General features: G+C 48.3%; 1 protein-coding gene across 1 annotated transcript; it reads left to right on the forward strand.

Annotated features, from left to right (window-relative positions):
* Nucleotides 1–1,226: 1,226 nt before the first annotated feature.
* On the forward strand, nucleotides 1,227–5,547 carry LOC308049902 (cytoglobin-1-like; the record flags this gene model as incomplete). Its single annotated transcript, XM_080359772.1, has 3 exons — nucleotides 1,227–1,321; nucleotides 2,642–2,873; nucleotides 5,419–5,547. The coding sequence occupies 3 exons, from the start codon at nucleotides 1,227–1,229 to the stop codon at nucleotides 5,545–5,547; spliced, it is 456 nt and encodes a 151-aa protein (XP_080215898.1).
* Between the last annotated feature and the right edge of the window lie 5,012 nt (nucleotides 5,548–10,559).

The following is a 10,559-nucleotide window of genomic DNA, read 5'->3' on the forward strand; positions in this document are numbered from 1 at the left end:
CTGCGACAGATCAGTCTCTGTGAGGTTGCAGCCACCCTTTTCCTTCTGCCTGGGGCATCAGGCTGTTTTTGCTCCCTGTGCCGCACGTTTCACCCTTGTGCCTGTTCCTTTCCTCCTCTAAACCACCCCAAACAATACGAGGTTTTGTCTGCGCTCAGCGTCCAGCAGCAGTTCCTCAAGCCCCTTAACCCCTATTTTGTCTGCATGCCCTGGACTTAACCAGAACATTCCTGACAGAGGTTAAGCCCAGATGCTGTGTGGATAATCCAAGATTTTTTTTTGCCTCCAGTTCCAAGTGACTGTGACAATAACAGGCCCATATGCACCATCTGCAGCTCCACACTGGCCCTTCTGCTGCCCCTTATCTCCTCCTCTCGCCCAGGCAGGTAGGGCTTAGGGGTAGGACAGAGATCCTGGCTGCAAGCCAGGAGGATTAGGGTAGCAAAATGTCTGTGCTTCCAACCTGGGTGTCCTGCACCCCTTTATCTCCTGAGTTAAAATGATGTAGCTTGCCAGGGCAAAGTGGCCACAGATGCTGTGCCCATGCTGTTGTCACTGTCCCCACAACAGTGTCGTTCAGGGCTGTTGATGCCTCCCATCCGCCTGGCACTGAGGCTGGGAGCAGCCTGGGGAGAGCCTCTCCTAAACCAGAGGGCTGCAAGGAAAGCAGTGAGCGTGGCATCAAGGCAGGACTGGAGAGAGTTGCCAGAGCTGAAAACGGGATCTGAAGAAGCACGAAGTGCTGGGAAGAGGGGATGGCGGGCACCACGGTGCCTGCAGCACAGCAGAGCTCTCGGGAACAAACCAGGAAAATCAGCCCTTGGGCAAGGATCGCCCTTGGGAAAGAGGCACCGAGCACTAGCCTTGGCAACAGTGAGGGAGGAGGAGAGCCGATCTTTTTCTTCCTCACTGAAAACTGCCTTTTTTTCTCTTTTCTCCTCAGACAGCGAGATCTTTGCTCCGGTACCTGACGCCACAGCGAGAGTGCTAGTCCTCCCTCCTCATGTGGTTGGTTTCTTTCCTGATTAAAAGTGATTAGGCAGCCCTAAAGCCTGTAGAAATGTGACTGAGGGGAAGGGAGACAAAGACTCCTTTCAAGATCTCTTAAATCCCCAGGACAGTATTTAGGGAGCCCTGAGGAGAGAACTGGAGCAGAACCCTCTCGCCGGGTCCTCCTTGTCCTTCTCCCTCCCATTGCACCCTTCGTTGCCAAAGTCTCCTCCACCATGTCGTTCTCTGAAGCCGAGGTGCAAAGTGCCCGCGGTGCCTGGGAGAAGATGTATGCGGATGCTGAGGACAATGGGACAACTGTGCTGGTCAGGTAAGGAAAGAGCCCATTCCCACTGCTGCCACAGAAGGTTGAAGGAGGAACAGCAAGATGGATGGAGTTACAACCTAGGAACACGTCTTGATGTTTTTCATGCAGCCCTTGCTGGGCACATTTTGGTTTGCTGTGGTTTATTCTGCCTCAGGGAAGAAACAGGGAAGAGGAGAAATCCACACAAAGAAAAGTAAAAGGAAACTGGAAAGAGGTGGGAAATGAAGAAGAAATGGGAACAATTTCTTCACTCCATCATTTAAAGGAAAGAAAGTATGGTATGAAGGAGAATGGGAACAGAACAGGTTCAGGGAGATCTGAATGTATACAAAATGTATACAAAAATCTGAAGGGAGGATGCGAAGACAGAACCAGGCTCTTCTCAGTGGTGCCCAGCGCAGGACAGGAGGCAATGGGCACAAACTGAAAGACAGGAGGTTCCCTCTGGACATGGGGAGACATGTTTGCACTGTGAGGCTGACAGAGCACTGGCACAGGTTGCCCACGGAGCTTTTTGAGTCTCCATCCTTGGAGATACTAAAAAGCACATGGTCCTGGGCAATCCACCTGATTTGGGGGGTTGGACCAGATGACCTCCAGAGGTCCATTCAAACCCAGCTGTTCTGTGTCTCTGTGAAATTAAATCTAGAATTTGCTATTACTATTTCAGGTGAATAACTGGTTTAACCAATGGAGTAAACTGCTTTTTTAAGAGTTTGACCAAGATGGCTGTAAAGGCAATTCCTTTATGAGTGGCATTGAATTTTGTTACTTTTGAATAAACAAAATGAGCAGTACCCAACAATCCATCACAGGCAGTTAAGAAAGCTCTGGGAAGGACTCTAGGAAGGTGTTAATTAACAAAAACAATAGTAGGGTTTCTCCATGGAAACACCCACCAAGAGCACGGTGGAGATTTCTGCTGTCCAGAACATCCCTGGGAATATCGTGCTGTCACACCCGACCTGTGTGAGCATGTTCCCACTTCTCTGTGGCTTTTATACCCACCTGACAGAGTTGACGCTGAGGAAATGTTTACTTCAGATGCAGCAAAATAAATTCAGGATAGGTAGGTTTTAAGGTTGAGAGAGCAAAGGGAAGTGACCCGGGATGAGGGAAGGGAGAGAGGTTGCAGGCTGCTGTGGGCACAGGGGCTGGGCATGGCTGGGCATGGCAAAGGAGAACCAAGGAATCCAGGGGAAAGAGTTTCTAGCAAAGAGAAATAAAAAGGGCATAAATCCATAAGACAAGGCCTGGAACATGAAGCCATATCTGCCTGGATGCCTTGGTCTGCAAATTAAGATCTCTCTCATTTCTCAACAGGATGTTTACTGAGCACCCAGACACCAAGTCCTACTTCACGCACTTCAAAGGCATGGACTCGGCTGAAGAGATGAAGCAGTCGGATCAGGTCAGGGGCCACGGCAAGAAGGTTTTCACCGCCATCAATGACATGGTGCAACACCTGGACAACTCCGAGGCTTTTCTTGGGATAGTGAACCCACTCGGCAAGAAACATGCCACCCAGCTGAAGATTGACCCCAAAAACTTCAGGGTGAGCCAGCAGCCCTCTTCCCAATGGGGTGTAATTGTGATGGGAAGATGTTTTCCCCTTGGAGTGGAACAACTGAGGAAAAACAGGTTTTGTATATATAAGTATATATGTGTATATATACATATACTTCAAAGAGTAGAGATCACAGTATCACACAGTATCACAGTATGTTTGGAATTGGAAGGGACCTCAAAAGATCATCTAGTCCAATCCTCCTGCTGGAGCAGGAACGCCTAGGTGAGGTCGCACAGGAACATGTCCAGGCGGGTTTTGAATGTCCCCAGAGAAGGAGACTCCACAACCCCCCTGGGCAGCCTGTTCCAGTGCTCTGTCACCCTCACTGAGAAGTTTCTTCTCAAATTTAAGTGGAACCTCTTGTGTTCCAGCTTGATCCCATTACCCCTTGTCCTATCATTGTTTGTCACCGAGAAGAGCCTGGCTCCATCCTTGTGACACTTACCCTTTCTATATTTATAAGCACTAATAAGGTCACCCCTCAGTCTCCTCTTCTCCAAATTAAAGAGCCCCAGCTCCCTCAGCCTTTCCTCATAAGGGAGATGCTCCACTCCCTTAATCATCTTTGTTGCCCTACGCTGGACTCTCTCCAGCAGTTCCCTGTCCTTCTTGAACTGAGGGGCCCAGAACTGGACACAATATTCCAGGTGTGGTCTCACCAGGGCGGAGTACAGGGGAAGGAGGACCTCTCTTGATCTACTAACCACCCCTCTTCTAATCCACCCCAGGATGCCATTGGTGTTCCTGGCCACAAGGGCACAGTGCTGGCTCATGGTCATCCTGCTGTCCACCAGGACCCCCAGGTCCCTTTCCCCTACACTGCTCTCTAATATGTAATTTCCCAACCTATACTGGAACCTGGGGTTGTTCCTGCCCAGATGCAGGACTCTACACTTTCCCTTGTTAAATTTCATCAGGTTATTTCCCACCCAACTCTCCAGCCTGTCCAGATCTCTCTGGATGGCAGCACAGCCTTCTGGCGTGTCAGCCACTCCTCCCAGCTTGGTGTCATCAGCAAACTTGCTGACAGTGCACTCTATTCCCTCGTCTAAATCATTAATGAATATATTGAATAATACTGCCCCCAGTACTGACCCCTGAGGTACTCCACTAGATAGTGGCCTCCAACTAGACTCCGCACCATTGACTACCACTCTCTGGCTTCTCTCCTTAAGCCAGTTTGCAACCCACCTCACTACTCTATTGTCTAGACCACACCTCCTCAACTTAGCTGTGAGGATGCTGTGGGAAACTGTGTCAAAGGCTTTACTGAAGTCAAGGTAGAGCACATCCACCGCTCTGCCATCATCCATCCACCTTGTTACATTCTCATAAAAGGCTATGAGGTTGGTCAAGCATGACTTACCCTTGGTAAAGCCATGCTGACTGCCCCTAATAACCCTCTTATCCTTGATATGCCTTGAGATGGCACCAAGGATAAGCTGTTGGGAGGATAAGATGGTGGAAGGTGAGACAGTTGATGGTAGAAGATAGTAGGAATGATAGATCTGGAACCTATTGGAAAGAAGGCTGTGCAGAAGATGCAATGCAGGCAGGTCAGCTCAGGTGGGAGCTGCAGAGCTGCCCACCAGTTGCAGTGGGTTTTTCCGGTGCAGCAGGATTCCCATACAGTTCTCTTTTAATAACAAGACCCAGAAAAGCAGCTTACGCTGGACTTCAGTCCACAATGTGTGTTTTTTCTCTAGTAGCAGGAACTGAGCTGATATTGAGCAACAATGGCAAATACAGTAAATACAAGATCACATTACTTGCCCAGGTTCACCTAAGGTCACCAGCAGAGCGCATTTATAACTATTTTATCTGCCTTACACAGCACAGAATGCAAACCGAGGAACCTTCTGGCAAAGGTCACTCAGGCACCAGGAGGATGGTTCCCAAAGCATCAGGTCCAATTTCAATAAATGGGAGAATAAGTGAGGATGTGTGCCTGGAAGGAGCCTGAAAAGACCTTTTCAGGGTAAAGTTGCACACAAAATAATAAATGCTGCACAGAAAAGCAGCTGACATTTTGAAGTGTACTATCTACCTAGTGACTGTAAAGACAAACCCTCATTGCTACAGAGTGCTAGATGGCTAATGAGCAGGAAAGATTAGGAAGAAACTCCCCAAACAGGGTATTCCGTAGGTGTCCAACACGGGGCTCCTTGTGGCCTCTGAACTTTTGGGACAGTCCACTGCCAGGGAAAGGATTATTGCAGTAGGTGGACCATGTGAACTAGTTCTGTACAGCAGTCTCCATGTGGCTTTGTATATGGACGCAGTCAACATTAACCAAATATAGAATGGTTAAAAAAACCAATAGCGACTGCATTTTTTTTAATTCTATAATGCACCTAATTTTCCACAATTTATTTTCAGCTCTGCATGCTGTATGTTACTAAATTGCTCTTGTACCCTCTTTCCGCCCTCTAAGAATCTCACCTAAAATATATATATATATATATTGTTCTTATGCCTCTAATGTGGAAGAAAGCTCACACTAATTATTTCTTCCCTTCTCCCTGGTTAGATTATCTGTGACATTATTTTGCAACTGATGGAGGAGAAATTTGGTGGAGACTGCAAATCTTCCTTTGAGAAGGTGACCAATGAAATCTGCTCTCACCTGAACAACGTCTATAAAGAGGCGGGTTGGTGAGGATGCACAGCCTCCAGGATCTTCAAATGTCTTGCCAGCACTGATTCGCTGCTTTTGGGCTTCCAGCCACGGTTGGAAGAATGAAAAAATTCAAAAAGAAAAAAGAGCAAGAAACAGGCTTATATAAGGTAGATATTAATGTTAATAATTTCCTTAGCAAATTGAGTTTCTACAGTTAAATAAAACCTGCAGATACATCAAAGCCAACCAACAAATCCTGATGTGCTTTCCAGCTTTGGTGCTCCAAGTGGGTTCCTCTGGTCGCCATCCTTGAAGACTAAGTTTTAATGCAATGACTTTAAGCTTGCTATTCCCGAAAGACTTGCTTCTTCCAACAGCACCAGCCCACAGAGGCACCAGTTGCTCTTTATCTCAGCTCTGCCTCTCCATCCTTATGAAAGATGAGCAGGAGACCATTTTGAAGCATCTCCAAGGACTTTGTAGATGTCATTATTTAAGAGATAAGGGTGTTGTTTCCTGTTGGAACTAAAACCATGGGGAGAGTGGTGTATGGAAGAGAGCAACATCTGAGAAAGACCCTGGGGAAGTCCCCTCCCGTGTGAGCCAGCGGAGTTCTCCAGCCTGCGGAGAGGTTTCTTGGAGCAACTTTCAAGCGCAGGGGTTGTCACCACTGAATGTGGTCACCACTGTGTCCCTCTGGGCAGGGATGAGCATCTCCAGTGTGTGGATTTCATGGCGCTACTCTCAGCAAATTGCTCTGGTCAGGTACTCAGGAGAAGACAATAGTACCAAAGCTCACTAGCTCCTGTCCCACTCAAAACGCATCCATCTGAGGGAGGTTTTGCTGCCCTGCTGAGTGGGCAGTGTGGCCAGCTCGGTCAGGATGGGATTTCCACAGTGCTGCCCTCATCCTGTCCTGTTGCAGGGCCAGAGAGCCCCTTCAGCGGCGACCGAGTCCCAAACTGTTTAATTGCTTTTCCTTGTATTCCTTAGGCGTGGTGAAATCATCAGCTAATAACTGCAAATAACCACATGCCATTTCGCTTCAGTGCAATGCAATAAACACAGAGAAAGCAGATGCGTCCTCTCATTTGTAGCACTGCAAAGGCACGCGTGGTTCGCAGGAGCAGTAACTGGTTATAGTGCATAGTTACTGGTGGTACCGGAGGGTTTACCAAACCAGCTCAAGCTCCCACCCAGGCACCCATCACACTTGCAGTAACCTGTCTGCTTGGGTGGTGGGAAGGGAAGCTTTTCACTTGACCATGAAACAATAATTTTGTAAGCAGCTATAAATGCAGATTTCTCCTTTGTTCAAGGTATAGTTTCCACATCCATCCAATTTGTTTGGCAAAGCGTGCTGGAATCCCAAAGTCTAGAAGAGGAACTCTTGCAGGAGACAAAGGGTGGGGCAGGCTGCTTGATTTGGTTTGGTATTTTGTCCTGCTTGGGGTGAGGGTGGAGCATATTGCACAGCATTGTCAAGTATTGCAAGAAAAGAACACCACTTGTAAAAGTCTGGTTTGAGCCAGTTCAGTGTACAGTTATACTGGTCAGAATCAAACAAGCCTAAGACACATAGGAGTGATTTTTTCCTGGTGTGAGCCAGCAGCATCCTAGACTGAATCATTTGCTTACTCAGTGAGGACAGTAGAAATAGCAGCCTTATTGTACCACAAGAATATTTTGTACATTTGCCTTGGAGAGCCCAGGCTTCTGCTTCTGACATCCCTGGAAGCATTTCCCTGGGAGGAAGCATCACTGTGGTGTCTCTCTTGGTGCTCCACCTCCCTCTGCACAACCACGTGGGAGCAGATCAATTGTGGACACGCTGCTGGCGATGCAGGTGCTGCTGATGTCCACCCAGCCTCCCCAGGCTGCCCACCAAGGACACCCAGCAGCTGCTGATCGTGGGCATCAGGCAGAGCAGGCTGATCCCCGTGTGTCCTGGTTTTGTTAAAAACAAGACAAGTTTTTCTTTTAGTGATTTTTTTTCAGTTAAGTCCTTCTTAGTAACTGCACTTTTCTGAAGTTGGATACATGTTTTGGTAGGCATAGCAATGGAATACAAGGTCTCTGATAACGATGCACATCCTGTAAGCAAGAGGGACAAGGAGGAGAGAACTGAACAGGTGACTAAAACTGACCAAACTAAGTATTCCATCCCATTCATGTGATACTTCATATAAAAGTGGGAGATCACGAGAGTCCCGTCCCTTTTCCCTTCTTTAACTATAGCCGGCATCTGGGACGGATCCTGCCTGCCGTCCCGGCAAATCTGAAGCCTAGTGACAGATCCTGCATCCTTGAATCCAGTTCCGGTTTGCTGCAGAGTCCAACCCAGGACTTCCGGGTGTCTGCTCTGCTGCTGCCTGGAATTTCAAGACTTGTTTTGTATATTTTATATTATTTTCTCTATTTTATTAGTAGCATTAGTAAAACATTTTAAACTTTTTTTTTTTTCCAACTTGCTAGTCTGTCTCTCTTTTCCTCCCTATGGTCTCTCCTTAGTGGAAAATGGGGGGAGAGGGGGCTGACAAAGCATCTGCCATGGTTTACTGTTGCCCTGCAATCAAACCTTGAAACCACATCACACTGACGGTTCCCATCAGCATGGGCCACCAGCACAGCTTTGCACAAGGTTAGAAGCAGAGGCAGAATTTTGGGACAGGGAAGAGAACGTCTGTGAAACACTGGAGCTGACACCTGCATTACAGTCTCAAGTCTTCATCAAAGTAGTAGATGCCCTCATCTGTTGGAAATCAGCAAGTCTTTACTCCCATTGCTCTCTTGCAAACTGGTTTGAGCTTAGGAAGATATCACCACTTTAATAAGTTACAGTAGTTCAGTGCCAAGTCCCCAACACAGATCTTGAGGGTGTTTTCCAGCCAGAATGAGTCTGTGATTACCCTCTAGTGATGGCTACACAGAGGCTTGAGCAGGCCTTTGATGCTGGTGGTGGCCTGACAGCTGGTGCTGTGAAAGGTTCGCAGCCCCAGGAACAACTTCTACCCTTCGTGCTCCTAACTCAGCATAACCACCAATACTTTACTACAGCCAACATTCACCAGACCGTTTCAGCCTGGGGAAGGGCTGTAGAGCCACGGCAGTTCCTGCTGCCCATCAGGCCCTTTCTGGCCTTACCCGTGGCCAGACTTGCTTTGTTGCTGGCTGGTCCCGACTCCACAGCGGTGCATTTCCTAGGACACTGCTCACCTGCCGTGCTCTGCACAGCACTACTGAGCGCCTGGGGATGTGGTTTGAGATGTGGTTTCCCCAGCAACAGGAGATTAAAAGCCAGAACCAGGAGAGACAAGTCATGAGAGAGTTCTTCTAATTGGCCACGGAGCGTCCATCAGGTGCCTGCAGAACAAAAACCAGGGAGAAAGAGGAAAGCCAAGGGTAAAATGAACATTCCTTCCTCTCTCCTTCTCTATTTCCAGCTGCTGGAATCCCCTGCCCAGCACTCTGCTCCTTCCCAGTTTTGCAGGCTGCAGTGAAAGCCAGATCTCCAGGTCTTACTAAAAATAAATAAAGAATTGCATAAGCAGCAACGGTGCAAGAATTTATTAAGCAGCGAGTAGAAAAAAGTGATCAAAGCAAAAAAAATTGCAAGAACCATACAGGATTGAACAAACATTGCATTTACACTTTTTATAAGCCACTGCAGCAGAAGAAACTAACCTCTACAGTTTGCTGAACAAAGGACAACTGTACCAAGTAAGGTGGGATGTGAAATGTCAGATGGAGAATAGTAAACTGGGGGGGTTATCAGGCATTTAGACGCTGTTTAATGCTGACTGAAACTGCCATCTGCTTGAATCTGTACTAGTCCTGGAGGAGACAGCACACGTGTCATACACATCTCACTGAGTCCCCTTCAGCACCGCAGGAGCTTCCTGTTGCGATGCTGTGTATGTTCCTACAGCTAAATCCATTTGTTTGCATGTACCCACTTGTCTTAAGACAAGTTCCTGTCATTGTCCCTTCAGCTAAATAGAGGATACTGGCACCAAGACTATTTAAGGTTTACACAGTCATTCATTTGCATTGATTCGCTTATCAGGCTGGTTCGCCTATTTTCTCTTGCTGCCTCTGGAGCAGGATGGAACATGACTCAAAGGCATGGGCTGGACCTGAGGGAATGGCAGGAAGATGTGTCAGGAGAGGTTTAGGTTGGACATTAAGAGGGCTTGTCCGGTCTCTTCTTGAACACTGTCAGGCTTGGGGCTGTGACACCTCCCTGGGGAGCCTGTTCCAGTGCTCCAGCACCCTCTGGGTGAAGAACCTTTTCCTAATGTCCAACCTAAACCTCCCCTGGCACATCTTCCTGACATTCCCTTGGGTTCTGTCACTGGTCACCAAAGAGGAGAGTTCAGCACCTGTCCTGCCTCCTCCACTTGTGAGGAAGCTGTAGCCATGATGAGGTCTCCTCTTCTCCAGGCTGAACAAACCAAGTGACTTCAGCCGCTCTTCATACAGCTTCCTCTCCAAACCCTTCACCAACTTTGTAGCCCTCCTCTGGACACTCTTCAGTAGTTTTATATCCTTTTTATCCTGTGGCGCCCAGACCTACACCCAGAGCTCCAGGTGAGGCTGCACCAGTGCAGAGCAGAGCAGGACAACCACCTCCCTGCCCAGCTGGCCATGCTGTGCTGGATGCACCCAGGACACGGTTGGCCCTTTGGCTGCCAGGGACACTGTTGTTTCACGTTCAACTTGCTGTTGACCCTCCAGAACCCTCTCTGCAGAGCTGCTTTCCAGCATCTCGTCCCCCAGTCTGTATGTACAGCCAGGGTTGCCATGTCCCAGGTGCAAAATCTGGCACTTGCCCTTGTTGAACTTGATGCTTTCCTTGAACAGGACTGTCCTCGAGTGATCAGGCTCTCAAGGACCTGCAGAGCTGTGAGACCTGAGCGAAGAATCAGTAGCGGTACAGATTACTACAGGTGTTGCCAGGGACATTGCTGCACAGCAGCAACCCCCACCCATCTCCTGAGAGCCCAGCACTCACCTCTTGCTGTCTCATAATAATCCACAGCTGAACAAGC

The sequence above is a fragment of the Nesoenas mayeri genome, assembly GCF_963082525.1.
Source record: "Nesoenas mayeri genome assembly, chromosome: 1".
NCBI classification, from domain to species: Eukaryota; Metazoa; Chordata; class Aves; order Columbiformes; family Columbidae; genus Nesoenas; species Nesoenas mayeri.